This window comes from Muntiacus reevesi, chromosome 10 (genome assembly GCF_963930625.1).
Source record: "Muntiacus reevesi chromosome 10, mMunRee1.1, whole genome shotgun sequence".
In the NCBI taxonomy this organism is placed as follows: Eukaryota; Metazoa; Chordata; class Mammalia; order Artiodactyla; family Cervidae; genus Muntiacus; species Muntiacus reevesi.
The window spans coordinates 25,931,837-25,947,420 of record NC_089258.1 but is presented as its reverse complement, the minus strand read 5'-3'; the positions used below and the strand labels follow the sequence as shown (position 1 = coordinate 25,947,420).

At 42.9% G+C, this 15,584-nt stretch overlaps 1 protein-coding gene across 3 annotated transcripts in view; it reads left to right on the top strand.

The window, feature by feature from the left end:
• Positions 1-15,584, top strand: part of ABCA1 (ATP binding cassette subfamily A member 1) — a 131,853-nt gene that overhangs the window by 6,089 nt on the left and 110,180 nt on the right. For 2 of the 3 annotated variants that reach the window (XM_065946636.1, XM_065946638.1), the window contains exon 2: positions 14,102-14,266. In XM_065946636.1, the coding sequence (XP_065802708.1) occupies positions 14,201-14,266 (66 nt within the window). In that variant the 5' untranslated portion in view covers positions 14,102-14,200. Of the gene's footprint in view, positions 1-3,847; positions 4,168-14,101; positions 14,267-15,584 lie in introns of all 3 variants that reach the window. The other variant, XM_065946637.1, reaches the window with a different exon arrangement.

Here is a 15,584-nt window from a genome sequence, read left to right as displayed (position 1 = left end):
GGTGGATGAAGACTTGATTCATAGAACCCAAAGAAGAATTTTATCTTAAATGCAAAGGAAAAAAGTGGTTGGTGATCTCAGTAAGTTTCAGTGGAGCAAACATGATGTAGTGAGACATGATGAGACATTTGTCTCATTTCCGACTCACCATCTGGAGATTCTCTCTGAAAGAAAATATTCATTTGGACTCTCTATTCTGGGCATCTCCATTTTGAGTATAGACTTTGTTTCTTATAGTGCAATCCTATTAAGCCAATATATAATAGAAAGCTAACTGACTTTTGAGATATGTTCATCCTCCAAGAAAGGATGAGAAATAGACTAACCTTATAAGGATATTTCTAAATATCTCAGAAGACTCTCACTGGGGGCAGATGGGCAAGACAAAAAGTTTTCTAAAGCATTGCTTTGAGTTAATTGTTTCAAAGATCATAAAAAATTAGGAGTGGAAGGAAGCAGAAGGGAAAAAAAGGAGCAAGAGATTTCATGATTGAAACAGACATGGGAAGAGGGAAGGAACTGCTAAGAAGTTGTTTGGGTTTCATAGCCCCGTTTACTCTTTTTTTTTTTTTTTTTTTTTTAAATATTATTTTATTAGTTGGAGGCCAATCACTTTACAACATTTCAGTGGGTTTTGTCATACATTGACATGAATCAGCCATATAGTTACACGTATTCCCCATCCCGATCCCCCCTCCCACCTCCCTCCCCACCCGACTCCTCAGGGTCCTCCCAGTGCACCAGGCCCGAGCACCTGACTCATGTATCCCACCTGGGCTGGTGGTCCGTAGCCCCGTTTACTCTTGATTTGCAAAATTTCTGTAGGATGTCAGGTTGGGAATAGTTTTTGTCAAGAGTCAAACCAAGCTTGTTTTCTGGAAGAAGCAAGTCCTCAAGGGTATGGCAGCTTGAATTTGATTGGATCTGGTATTTAGATGATCCAAGTTTGACATAAAGTAACACTAAGCAGCAGCTTTCCTTGGAAAGGCTGTAAGAGAGGATGTAAAGGCCCAGAATAATGGCTTTTAGACTGATCTGTAGACTCTTCTCCACTCCGCAATGCAAGGCTTTGGGATGGAAGTGGCAGTTTACTTTAGCTGGAGTGAGGTGTAATTTCTGGTATTGGAAGGAGGGAAGAGGAAGATTTTTAAAATGTGTGTGTGTATCTATTTGTCTATGGGGGCTTCCCTGGTGGCTCAGAGGTTAAAGCGTCTGCCTGCAATGCGGGAGACCTGGGTTCGATCCCTGGGTCGGGAAGATCCCCTGGAGAAGGAAATGGCAACCCATTCCAGTATTCTTGCCTGCAGAATCCCATGGACAGAGGAGCCTGCTGGGCTACAGTCCATGGGATCGCAAAGAGTCAGACACGACTGAGCAACTTCACTTCATTTCACTTCACTTCACTTCAATATACAAAAAATACCATTAAACTGAAATTCATTCCTTTAGCAAATATTTTTCGAACACCAAGGTAGAGTACTCGGTGCTAAACAAATGTCAAAAGACGTTAAGGATCTGACACCATAATGATTTTGGCATTCAAGGCTCTTCCAAATAAGACTCTGACCATTTTGATAGCTTTGTCCTGGACCGTACGAGGCATCCACCGCACCATGTTTTCTCACTGGTGATGAGACATAGTCTGGCTCAGTAACTGTTAGCTGACTCCCTCTATGGGTTTTCTTCTTTTCTCTGATTTCTACTTTAGGAACCCCTTCGTGCTTTTTCTGAGCTCATTGTTCTGGAATTCTTACATCCATCCTTTGTGGTTGATGGATTTTGCTTATACTGTACCTTCTCCTCTGATTCCTCACTGAGAAAAATTTTGCCCCTTGACCGCAGGTAGATGAGCGTAGTGTGGGCTGGGCCTTCCCCTCCATTGCCTCATTTACTCCTCACTAGAACCTGGAGGTAGGCAGCATGTAAACCCCTCAGATTCTTTCAATGGACTCACACATTTATAGTTATCAATACATATATTTTTAAAAAGTTAACCTTATATTGGTTCTCTAAATTGAAAACTGATGTCAGTTGTCTGAAATAAAAAGGTAATTTTTAAAATAATTAGAATGAAAATGAATTGTTTTTTAAATTGTCTATAAAATAAGCCTGCTTTATAAAGGCACTGACTCTGAAACTGGTTCTTACTTTGTTAAAAACGGGAAATTAAGCACGTGTTATAGAAACATTGAAGAGAAGATCTAACAGAAACTTTCTCCTTAAGGTAATACAGCTTTTACAAATCTAAAGTGCTAGAGAGCATTTTCTCATTGTGTGATTGAGTGTTTAATACTGTGCCTGTCCATCCCCTAAAATCTTCTAAGTGGAATTTAAATATTGCTTAAATTCATCTCATAAACTTTCCTGCAATTGGGGAAATATTGAGGCTGCCCCTTTTTTCTGATGGTACACCTGATACAGAGACTAGTTAAATGTTTTGTTCCTGGTTCACGTATTTCAATAATGGCAGAGCTTGAGGTTCAAACTTGAATCTGAAACTTAAGCTGCAGGCAGTTTTCTTAGACTCAGAAGATCTTTTTAAAATCTTAGTCTTTATTGAATTTGTTACAATTTGGTTTTGGTTTTCTGGTGGCCAGGCATGTGGGATCTTAGCTTCCCAACCAGGAATCAAACCTGCACCCCCTGCACTGGAAGGCGAAGTCTTAACCACTGGACTACTAAGGAAGTCCCCAGAAGATCTTCTGCTCCAGTCTCCTTATATTCTGTGGCTCAGAGTGGTATAATGGTTTGCCTAAATTCATTCCCTAGCAGTCAGTAACTGGAATTTAAAATCTTAAACTTTCGCTTCTTTAATCCAAGCTTCTTGCTACTGTACCAGAATTTAGGGTGGTATTTACAGTGTCCCTTTAGGAGAAAAAAAAAAGGAATCCAGTCTATAGGTCTGTCCTTTCAGCTTACAGTGGACACTGAATCTTTAATATTGAACTGGCCTCATATATTCCGTCTGTTGGCCCAATTTGAATCTTAATGGATTTTTCAACTGGGTTTTCTTTTTCTCTCAAAATAAACACTGCTCTTTGGCTGTAAGTTCAAATCAAGGAAAGGCCCACAAAAGTCCCAAAGGTTGAATCTTTCCCTGGGACCATTTTCTTCATGCAAAAGTAGAAAAACCTTGTGCTAATTTTGGCTGTTTAGAATTAATTGTGATTACAGGCAGTTTTTTAGTTTTCTTTTAACTTTAATGATTGTGTTAATTATAGGAAGTACCTCAAGTTCAAGATAAGGAAAACCTTTGGTCAAGTAGTGTTTCTTCAGTTGTCAGTCCTGTTACAGGACTCGCAAATTTAGTGGAATTAGTACCATTTTTCCATTTCCAACTCCAGTCCCATTTCACATGATCTCAGTATGGCTTTCTCCGTAGCTGTCTGACACTAGGTTCCAAAGGACTCCATTGAGAGGAGTGGATGTGCCTCTGGAAGCTGCAAAGACCAGCAAGGCACACTGTCCTCAGGTGGAACTCCACTGGGGACTCCGTGCTCAAGTGATATAGACACTTAACATACAGTTGCTTGGGAGATGAGAGTGTGTGCATTTTAAAATGCCACTGTCAATTGCAGTTGATAAAAGAGGCTAGTAGGAGTTCCACCCAATAGTTTAGTTGCATCTTTCCTTGAGCATTTTGTTATCTGGCACATAACATATGTGATTTGTGAAGATCTTAATGACAGTAGCACTTTCAAGAAGGAGTACTCAGAATCATGATAACATTGAAATAATTCAGATCAATTTCCACTGGGAACATCCTTCCAGACCTCAGATAATGGAGCTCATGTTGCCAGTATTTTTTCTTTTTAAAGGCTAACATCCTTCATTTTTTGTTTTTCAGGTCAACTTGTGATCTTGTTCCTCTGTAATTTAGCAAGGCAGTCAACAAAGCGGCTTGTTAGTTCAAGAGAAGGAGTTCAGTTTTGAAGTTGGGAGGGCAGGGCTTCGACCCTGTGACCCTGTGCCTGTCCTGGAGCCCCAACTACATCCTCACCTAGCTGGTCAGCTGGTTCCCACTGGGTTGCATCTCGGACACATGAGGCATCTTGGACAAATGACCTATGCTGGCACTGTCTCAAGAGCTGCTTGGTGAAAGGGGAGGTTCTGGAGAAGGTTGCTGGGTTTGGTCACATATGAGCTAGAACTGGAAAGGAGTCACAGGTGAGATTACTTGTTTTGGCAAAGGTAAAAGGAATAAAGAGTTGAGGTTGAAAAACTGTATACAGGTTTTGATAAGCTTCATTGAGTGAGTTCTTGACTTGAGCCTATGAGTTTAGAGTTTGAGGCTCTTGACCAATATTGACAGTTTTGTATTCATGGTTGAGCCCCTAGGAGAGGTGTTATTGTTAGGTGGCATGTTTACAGGCATCTGGAGCCTCAGTCTGGCAAATTACAGATAGATTCTCCTTTGCTCACAAGAAGTCCATGAAATGAATGCCCTTACCAACAAATTCGAGTGACTTTGGGGAAGACCAAATTAGATGCACTCCTGTTTAATCTGAATTTCTATGAATGCAGCTGGAAAACTTGTCATGGTTTTGGGCTACCTGAACTTGTCCTTTATGACATTTCTGATTTGCTACTATGGTGAACCTGCTTTAACTAATTTTCTCATCCCTGAGGTCTGACTTCAGAGACCTTCACTCCACAAATGTGTACAAGCACCAAGCGGCTCTGGGCTCAGTGTGGCATGGGACAGTAAGATGTTGAGACGTGGTAGCTTGTGTATCAGGGACCATCGGAGCACTTAGTACACTGGAGGAGATGGTAGGAGAGCTGAATAGATGGAGGAATAAATATAAGGCCCAGATTGCAACTAGGCAATTGACCTGGAAGCTGGAGGAAGTAATCTAGAGAACAAAACTGAGAGAAGTGCTGAAGACATGGAGGAAGGCAGTCTATGTGGAACAGAAGAGCTGATTGCTCCCAGAGTGGAAGAATAGTGTACATGGGTGGTAGGGGTCCCCAAATGGGGGGGTTATGGTAAGACACTGGTAGAAATGGTACCAGGATACCAGTAAAACCTTTTGATATCTCCCATCGATCTGGGCGTGCAGAGAGTTCCAGTGTGTTCTGGAAAGGCGTTGGGGAAATAGTCCCTTCTGTGGATAGAGAAGGAGGAAGAGAGATTGCTTCAATATTAATAAGCTGCCCACTTTCTGCCCCACCTGAGTGCTTTGGGGAAGCCCAGGCGGCTCAGTGGTAAAGAATTCACCTGCCAGTACAGGAGATGCAGGAGACATGGGTTTGGGAAGACCCCCTGGAGGAGGAAATGACAACCCACTCCAGTGTTCTTGCCTGGAAAATCCCATGAACAGAGGAGCCTGGTGGGCTACAGTTCATGGGGTCCCAAAGAGTCGGAGATGACTTAACACATACTCTGAGTACTTTACACTGTGAAGTCAGCTGCACTAATCATAGCTGCCATTTACTGGATATTTCTTTTGTCCCAAATAATGTTGTATATACATTATTTGTTCTGTTTTATGGAGAGAATACAGGGACTCAATGCTCAATGCTCAGGGTCCCTGAGCTGGTGAGTAGCAGAGTCAGGATTCAAACCCCACTCTCTAACTCCAAAACCTCTCTTCTGTCTACCAGGCCATTTAATTCAGGAAAATAATTAAGGACATCTGGGGAAGCTTGCTGCACGGTGGCATTGATCTACAGGAAGGAGAAGGCAGTGAGGGGATTTGGGTTTGTCTGTCCCCAAGTCCTTTGAGCGCTTTTGTAAAAATAAACTTCTTAGGCTGGGAGAAGGTTGAACATCTGAAGATGTTGACCCTTCCGAGATGTAAAGCAAACAAAATGGTTTTTGCTGATATAGTCCCAAAGCCTTTTATCCTAAAATGCTCTTGGAAAGCCCTTCTCCAACAACAAGGAACATTATCCAGTCAAAGTTTTCTGGAAATAAAGGATTGCTCATGGAGGCAGACTTGCTTGTGTTTCTGCATCACTCAGGATGTTTGTCACTTTTATAGTTCCTTCCCTGAAGGATCCTCTAACTTTGGCATTATGATTGTGGTTGAGAAAAAAGTTGTTTTCTATGTCATGTAATTTTTTTTTTTGTTTATTTTTATTAGTTGGAGGCTATTTACTTTACAATATTGTAGTGATTTTTGCCATACATTGTATGTCATGTAATATTGACAGGTATTTCATTTCTAGGGGAAAGATTCCTTTTTCCTATATGCTACACACCCCCAACCAGGGAAAAAGCAAATAGTTGTATTGTTTGCTGAAGTCTTCCTTTCAGGGTTGCTGTGTGTTTGTTTAGTGGAAATCAGCAGCGTAAGAAGGGCTGTCTCTAACATTTTGTCAGAATTTCTCCATAATTCTACAATGATGAAACAAGAACTTGAGGACAGGATGGATTTCAGAAACTCTGGTTCTTGTCAGTTTTAGAAGTCCTGAGACTGTGTTAGCTGCTAGCAACTGGACTGTTGAGAGTGATAAATAGGATCTTTGGTTGTCCAAATATCAGCAACATGATAGAAATAGATTTAAACTTTTTGAATCCCCTTTAAAATAGAAGTGTTGACAGCATGAGGAAATGTGCTTCTCAAGGACTCGTTATGGATTTGTACAATATTCTTGTATCTCTTCTAACTTTCCCGTTTTTGTGTATTCCTGTTTTAGCCCTCATTTTGAAAATTAGCCATTAGCAAATACTTTTGTCCAGGAAATTGAATATATATCCCAGGGTGAAACAAGAATGTGCAGTTATGTATAAACTTACTGTTACTAATAATCAAGTATGTATGATACATTTGGTACTTAAAAGTCTCCTTGAGTTACAAATTGTTAGAATTAATGAAATTCATTAGATCTATATATTTTTAAGATATTTAGTTATTTGGCTGTACTCGATCTTAGTTGTATTATGTGAGATTGAGTTCCCTGATCAGGGATCCTACCTGGGCCCCCTGCATTGGGAATGTAGAATTTTAGCCACTGGACCACCGGGAAAGTCCTAGATCTGTATTTTTAAAACAGGTCTTGTGATAGCAGAGGTTCTTCTAGAATGACAAGAATCTTCTAGAATGATAGAATGGCTTCCTTTTATCTGTGAATTTTATCTTGGAAGATTTCTTACATCATTTTTTTTTCTCCTTAAATTTGAGTATTAAGGTGTTAGATTAAGATGTTATAAGTAGGAACACAGTTTCAGGGGTCACCAAGTACCAGCCCATGACCTTTCTGCAGGCCTCTAAGGGTTTAGTGGCAACTAAGGACAGTTTCTCTGAGTTGTGAGTCTATAGTATGTCTGGAGAGTACGAGGGGATAGAATTTAAGGATTAGCATGAATGGCCTTATGGGTAGAGAGCTCAGTGACAACTGGAGGCCAGAAAAGAAACTAAGACAGTTAAAATAACTTCAGGCTTAATAAAGCTGATGGCTATCTTGGGAGAAATCATGGGGAGACTTTTCAAGTCGCCTTCTTCCACCATGGCAGCCATGCCCTGTCATCAGCCATGGGTGCAAAGAGCCTGTTCCAACCTGGTTTTAATCTCATTATCATTTTCCGTAAATGTGGCTACTGATCTGGAGACATACACTCAGAGAGGCGATTAAAAAACAGGCCTCTTCCGAAGAAGCTTGCTCTGGTGGTCTTACAGGTTTCATATCTTCAATTCTACAGAAACCTCTACATCTCTCTGGAGATGACATGCAGCAGTGCCTGTGATCCTTGTATTTGCATCAGCATCTGAGGAAGAGGTCATTAGTTGAGCTTTTGCGCCAACACATTTACTACAGTTCGTATGTTATATAGTTATATCCTGCTTTAAATCTGCCTCTTGCTTTTGTTACTGGCTAGTTATCTACAAGGAGATCCAACCAGTCCATCCTAATGGAGATCAGTCCTGGGTGTTCATTGGAAGGACTGATGCTGAAGCTGAAACTCCAATACTTTGGCCACCTCATGCGAAGAGTTGACTCATTGGAAAAGACCCTGATGCTGGGAGGGGTTGGGGGCAGGAGGAGAATGGGATGACAGAGGATGAGATGGCTGGATGGCATCACAGACTCGATGGGCATGAGTTTGAGTAAACTCCGGGAGTTGGTGATGGACAGGGAGGCCTGGTGTGCTGCGATTCATGGGGTCGCAAAGAGTCGGACACAACTGAGTGACTGAACTGAACTGGATTGAGTTATTTATTGACATAAGACATCCAGAAACAGTTTCATCAGGAGAGATTTCAACTTCTGTCTCACTTCTGGAAACTATGGGGAAATCTGTCTAACAAAGAATACACACATACTTACTTTTTGTTTGTTTTTTTAGAGAAAGAGCTGTCATAAAACCACTGTTTTTGAAAGATGAAAGTCAGTTGCTGGCTGCATGTTCTGTGTATATGAGCTATTTGGGTAGAACTGATAGGGAAAGTGTCTTCAGAAGAATAAACAGGTCGTAGGAGGAATACAGCAGTGGGAAAGTAGGAGCAGTTGTTGACAAAGCTACTTCTGGAGAAACCTGGAGGCCAGTTCCAACTCTTGGGGGTGAGTCTGGGCAGGCCCCTTGCTTTTGATGGGCCTAGGCTTCACTGTTAGATTGGGGTGTGGTGGGAGTGGGTCTCCAAAGCTGCAATGAATTCTCAGTTGGGGGTTGGCCTTGTGCAAGGTTGTTCTCTTCTGCTTTGAGGGGCCGACTTCTCAGCTCCAGTGAGAAATGGCAGTTGTGTGGTTCCCAGTGGAGACTGGCCTTTCTTGGAGCAAGTGAGTTGGAGGTTCACTGCCCCTCTGAGATGGAAGCTCAGTGCTTGCAGTGTTCTTGTAGGAAGGAAAAAGACCAACCAACTCTTTGTTACTGCACAAACTAAGAGTTTCAGATAGTAGTGAAAACATGGGCAGTTTTTTCCTTAGTACATTTTTGTAGACAGATTTAATGTTTTGGAAGGGTTGAAAGCAGTCACGGGATATAGTTCCTGTTTTCCTTTTGAAATCAGTAAGTGGGAAAAAATCCTCCCACCTTGTCTTTTTAGCATGTCTGCTGCTTTCTCTCTCTTCCTTTCTTCTTCTCTCATGTCTCTGAAGCTTACATGTGAAGTTCGAAAGGGCTGAACATTTTGGTGAGGATGGGGGTTGGAGGAGCAGTGTAGTAGCTGCTGGCTGGGGTCATCATTTCCCCCTTGGCACCGGGTTTCCTGTGAAGCTTTGCTCTTTTTTCTTTTGCCGCCATTGCTGAGTCTGCCTGGCATTTCATATTTTGGTTTGGGGAAAAGTTAAAAGAATTCACAATCCCAGCTGTCACTTGGTGACCCCTTTGCCAGTAGCATATGGTACATTCTCATTTCACTGACCTAAGGAAAAGAATTACCCACCTATCATTACTCTCTTTGCTCTGCTTTATTTTTCTTCACTATTCTTATCACCCACTGCCTTAACAACACACTGTTACTTGTCAGGTCTTCTTCCACCTTGCTAGAAGTTCCATGAGAACACTTTTGTTCACTGCTGAATCTCCAGTGTCTGGGACAGCACTTGCACATGTATAACCACTTGCCACAACCATGGTGTGGAATATTTCTAACACTTAGCGCTCCTTGCGATCTGTCCTCTCCCCAACCCACTGGCAACCACAGGTCTGATTTATGTCCCCATTGTTTCACCTGTCCAGAATGTCACATAAGTAGGTTCATATTGTATATAGTCTTTTGTGTCTGGCTTTTTTCTCTTAGCATAAGGCTTTTGAGATTTCTCCCATGCTGTTGAATATATTAGTAGTGTGGTCCTTTTTTATTGCTGAGTAGTATTCCATTTTAATTTATTCACTGATTTATGGATCTTTGGATTGCTTCCAGTTTGGACTATTCTGTGTAAGACTTCTGTGGATGTTCACTTACAGGTCTTTGTGTGAACGTATGCTATCATTTCTTTCGGGCAAATACCTAGGACAGGATGGTTGGGCTGTATCAAGTCTGTGTGTAATTTTACAAGAAACCACCAGAGTATTTAACAAAGTGGCTGTTCCATTTTCATTCCTACAAGCAGTGTATGATAGTGCCAGTTGCTACTCATACTAATACTTTAAAATTTAAAAAATTGTAGTAGTTCCAGTGGGTATGTAGTGGTATCTCATTGTGGTTTTAATTTTCATTTCTCTGCAACTAATAATTGCTTATTTGAGAAGGTCATGGTTTAGCAGGCTGTGGTATTCTCTAGGTATTTAATAATTTTAAGATATCAGTGGCATTTGAAGTGAAAATTTCTTTTAAAAAATTGGCCAAAGATGTAATCGGTCACTTCCATGAGGTCATACTGTACAAAAAAGGTTGGGGTGTGGAAACTTTGTTAAATTTTGGCAAAGGGTGATTCACCTGGGTGATTGTGGAGACCTGGAGAGGACGTGCCTAGGACTTGGCATGAAGGTGGGGAAAGCAGGTTTCTTGGCTCCTCTGGCCTTGGGAGGGCCTGCTCCATCCTTAGCTAAACCTGTGTTTGTGGGACGCCAACCTGAATTCAATGACACTTTTCTGGATATCCCAGGAGTCACCAGCAATCCCCGCGGCTGTCCCCAGTGTGGGGTGAACATAGAGCCCCCTCCCTGGGGACAATTTGCCTTAATCAGTTCATCAAGCTTGATAAATCGGTTACCACTGGCCCAGGAGTGCCACCACCTTTCCATCCTGAATCCCTATTTCTCATGTCCATCTCATAGTTAATTAATTAAGCAAATATTCCCTGAGGGCTTACTCTATGCCTTATACTGTTTTGCATGCTGGGGAAAACTGCGGTTAAGAAAGAGAAATGATCCTGTGGACTCAGAAAGTGGCAGAAACGATGCAAGGGAAAACAGAGGCTGCCGTGAATGCACCTAGGAGGGCTTTTTAAAGAGATGTCGGTGTAGGGAGGTATCGGGACAGGATCCTATGGTTGAGGAAGATTTGGCCCAGCTGACAGTGCTGGAAGCAGCAGTTTAGGACAGGAACATGCAGGAAGCCCAGTGGTGGGAGAGAGGGCTGCCCATTTGGAGCCATGAGTAGTTTTCTGGGGCTTGGTTTAGAAAGTGGGGAGTGATGAGAGAGGAGGCTGGAGTCATTGGGGACCCAGCTAAACCAAGGTGAGGACTGCACTTTATCCCCAGGGCGGTGGGGTGCTGACAAAGGCAGTTTTAAGTGGGAGAGTGGCTTGTTCGGAACTTTGGTTGAGTGGCATCACTTTGGTTTCTCTGTGATAAATGGATGGAGGGGGCAAGACTGGAGGCAGGGAGTTCAGGGAAGTGGCTGTTGTGGTCGTCCAGGAGCCGGAAGAGGGTGGCCTATTGACTGGCCATGATTGTGAAGTGGGACACTTTCCAACCAGTAACTGGAAATGTGCACAGAGGCAGAAATGAGTGTGCTACTAGCTTTGAAGCATTGAGAAATCTAGTCAATACATAGTACGGCCTTCTTTTTGGTTTTGGTTTGTTTGTTTGCTTCCTTGAAAAACTGATGTAGAAATGTCCCTTTGGCCTCAGTTACCTGAGCAGAGGATTTGGGCATTGCCAAAACCTCCTCTTTGGATAAAATTGCTCCCAGCAGTGGTCACCATGTTCTGAGGTGGGAGGAGGGAATTATGCAAGAGGCCCAGGGCTATGCCAAGGTGGGTAGGAAAGTGGGGCAAGTACCCAGCAAAGCTGGAGCAAAACCTTCTACCGCTGCATAGGCTATTTCTTGCTGACGTCTCTGCGTGTCTCCTGGAGGGTCTCTGAAGCTAGGATCCATGTCTGGAAATGCAGAAACCCCACTTTAGGAAAATACTCTTCAAAAAGCTTCCTCCTGGTCGTTCTCTTCTCGTGAACATCCTGTAGAGGTGTGTCTTCTTTTCTTCTGAGATTCTCCACTCAGATTTAGGGGAGTCTGTGTCCTGGTTTGAGCCTGAGGGTCTTTAATACTAGGCCATTCTGATTTCATCCTTCCTACTTTGCCCCTCCTACCTTGTCAGAAACCCATGATGAGTTTGCTAAAAATGCTGCTGCTGCTGCTAAAAATAATGGAGTAGAAAAGAATGTTTGGACAGGAGATAACCATTTCTCTGTAAGAGGTAGGGATGGACCAGAGAAAGAAAAGTGGGGAGGAGGGAGCTCATTTCTTTGCCACTTAAAGCGTGCCATATAGTTTGCTGGGGAACTTATATATTTATTTATATTGTCTCATTGACAATTGAATATCCAAGGTAGGTATTGTCACCCCCATTTTACACTGAGGAAATTGATGCTCAGAGGGCATAAAGCTTTGGCCAAGGGCACGTAGTTGAGAAGCTGCGCCTAACTCCTGTCTAAGCTCTTGTTCCTTTTTAAATTATAAACTTATGTTCCAACCTCCTCATTGCTACTTTGAGGACCTGAGAAGATTTGTGTAGCTTCTAAATCAACTAAGTGATTCCTGGAGAGCACCTTTTGAATCAGGAAAATCTAGCTAATTATTTATTTCAGTGTTTCTGGAATGCAAGCCCTGTCCCAGGCCACTTAGAAAATGATTTAGGATTACAAGCACGAAGCTCACAACCAAATTTTGGCTCTCAGCACTCAGAGAGACCAGTGGCCATCTTTAAACAACAAATTGTGGATAGACACAGTGCTGGTTTAATTATTTTTAGTAAGAATTTTTTGGGGGAGGGGTGTCTGTGTTCATCTACAGGTTTGCTGAGCAAATGATAAAGAAAAGAAAGGTCTTAAGGCTTGACTCTTTCAGAGGAATCCCGGTTTTGTTGGCTTATCAATGAGTGAATTAAAATACATAATAGTAGAGTCAGTGATTCTTCTCAGACACTGTAGACTGCTTACGTTCCCATTTCTTTTGTAGAAGTTTTTAATCCAAGTCCTTGTGCTGTGGGGGCCAAGAGGGTAAAGTCCTGCTAGAGGTTGACCTTTGCATTGAGGTCCGTTTGGACTCACAGACTTTTAGTCCAGTACTTAGTTTTGTATCCACAAGCGGTCACTACATTCTAAGCCTTTTCTGGTATTTGTTCCTCCTGCCTAATCTCCCATCCCCACCTCCATTCCTCCAGAGACCACGATGATTAAATGAGCCATTTTAGAGGTAACGTTGGTTTCTTATTTCTGCTAAGAGTTCCTGGGTGTGAAGTGGTGTCAGGGCTTAGCTTTGACCTGTGTATCCCTCCCTTCTCCCAGTTTTTATTTTCTGCCTTTTCCCTAGCTTTAATTTTACTGGGATTACTCCAGCATTAAATAAATACTGTTGTTGAGGGGCAGTGGGGACACACGGAAGGTTGTTTCTCCTGTTTATGAGAGCCACCCCTTTCCCCAGCATGGCAGATCAGTCCTCCAAGGAGGCATCTGTGACACCTGACAAGGATTAGATGGGCTCCGTGTGCAGGTGCAGGTGGAGCGAGGCCAGAAGTGTGCATATGTCCAGACAGTGGGAACTTGTCAGTTTCACAGCTGATGCTCTCTGCCTGCCTTGGCTGCCTTGTCTTACTCCATGGGATATTGTTTTCTCTCCACACACAGAACACTTGGGGTTGTCCTCCTTACTTAGGAGCCAGGTGTCCGTGGCATTTCCTTGGTGTTCACTCACAGTCATCTAAGACACGCTGTGACTTTTCAGATTAGGAAACTGCTCTGTCAGTGGTGCCATTTATCATTGGAAGGACTCAACTTTGTGGCGAGATGAAAATGTAGTCTGCAGCAAATTTCAGACAATAGTGTAAGTCACTCCAGGTTCAAGGCAAAATTTATAAATGCTGCTGACATTTTCTGAGAAGGAAGGCATTTTCTTAGAGAAGGGAGGCAGGTTTCTGGGATTCCAGTATGCCATTTGCAACTCTGGTGTTTTGGGCACATAAGATTGATCACTTAGGTCTGCCTTCAATTTTTCATTTTTTTTCAATTTTTCATTCCCAATGGTCTCATCAGTGGAGCTCCAGTGATTCAGACAATAATGACTTACTCACAGGCTAACGCCAGAAAAGCTCCAGCATGCCTGTTTACCAGAGACCCAAGGCTGGAAGTCGGGGACTCATGCCTTATGGAGAAGTAGTCATGAGACAGAACTGGGTTTGGAGGGCTCAGGTGAGGGGGCTGGTGCGACAGCCCTCACTGGCGTATGGCTTTGCAGCAAAAACTAACATCCCCTCTTGCTTTATCTTTCAGTTAATGACCAGCCACAGCGTCCCTGCTGTGAGCTGCAGCCACTTCCTTCCCAGGCCCCCGGAGCCACACGCGGGCTGCTGTGGTGCTGGCTGAGGTAACATGGCTTATTGGCCTCAGCTGAGATTGCTGCTGTGGAAGAACCTCACTTTCAGAAGAAGACAAACAGTAAGCCTGGGTTTCTCTGGGGGTTCTCCCCTGCTTTTCTTCCTGATTTTGAGTTGGGGGTGAAGAAGGGGGCGGAAAAGAGATTCTTGTTTGTTTGTTTTTTTTAAATTATTTTAATTGGAGGATAATTCCTTTACAGTATTGTTCTTGGTTTTCCTAAAGTGATTGAATGTGTCTGGCGCTGGTGGACCCAGGACTGTGTGGGGTCCTGATTTAGCTAGCCCTGCCTCTTATCATAGGAGGCAGATTTGCAACCAGGCGGCGATCATAGCTTTTGTTTGTGCTAGTGCCCAGGCCTAAGTTCAGACCCCTGGAACCTGGCACACTTTGCCCCTTGGCCATCGTACTCCTAGCTTTTGCTGCAGCCCTGGGGGCTGCCTGGCTCCAAGAACTCCTAATGGTCTGGGTGGTGGAGTTGAAGTGAGTTCATGGCCCAGCTCTTAGAGGTCAGAGACTGAATCTTTTAGTATGGACTCTTCCCTTTCAGCTTGGACTGTGAGCCTGGAGGAATAAGAAACAGATTTGTTTTATTTCTGTGGAGGGTTCTATACCATCACTTCTGGATGAGACAGTGATCCTTTCAAGAACCCTGAGAATACCATCTTTAACACTTGGTGAATGATATTTTTCTGTGAGAAGGTACAAGCTACAAGGCCCAGAGATTTCTCTGAAGCTCCAATATCAGCTCTTGACTTCTCCCTCCCTGAACACCCCTAGAGATCCTGTCTGGTCTCCTGCGTTTAGCCGCACCTCTCTATAGTTGACTTCTAAATGTCTGTTTCCTGCCCTGCATTTTCCCCTGAATTCTAAGCCTACATCCCCTTTTGGCTGTCCTCATGAAGCTTAACACACCTGCAACAGAAATGACCATCCTCTTTAGACTCAAAGAGCCAGAAGGGATCTTGCAGATAACTTAATTCACTGTTTCTGAAACTGGCCCTTCTTTAAAAGAGCAAATATGTCAAGGTCCCCTTGTGTTCACCAAACACATTTTTTATTATAATGTTTTGTGAATATGTACGTATGTGAAACTCGATATAAACCCCTTATTCTTATAGACTGTCATGCGAACATATGACCCATACAGATTTATAAATTAAGTGCAAACAAAATTGCAGAACCAGTACAGTTCAAATTAACACTGTTAATGTAGTAAGGCGACTGACACTGTTTGAAGCTATATTTGACACTGTTTGGAGGCAGCAGTGTAACTATGGTAGTGAACACTTACTGGTTTGAGTTTGGACAGTCTGTATTGCCATGAGCTAATGATTCAGTTTTCCAGTGATTTTCCAATTTTTCCAGTGACTTTCGTCGA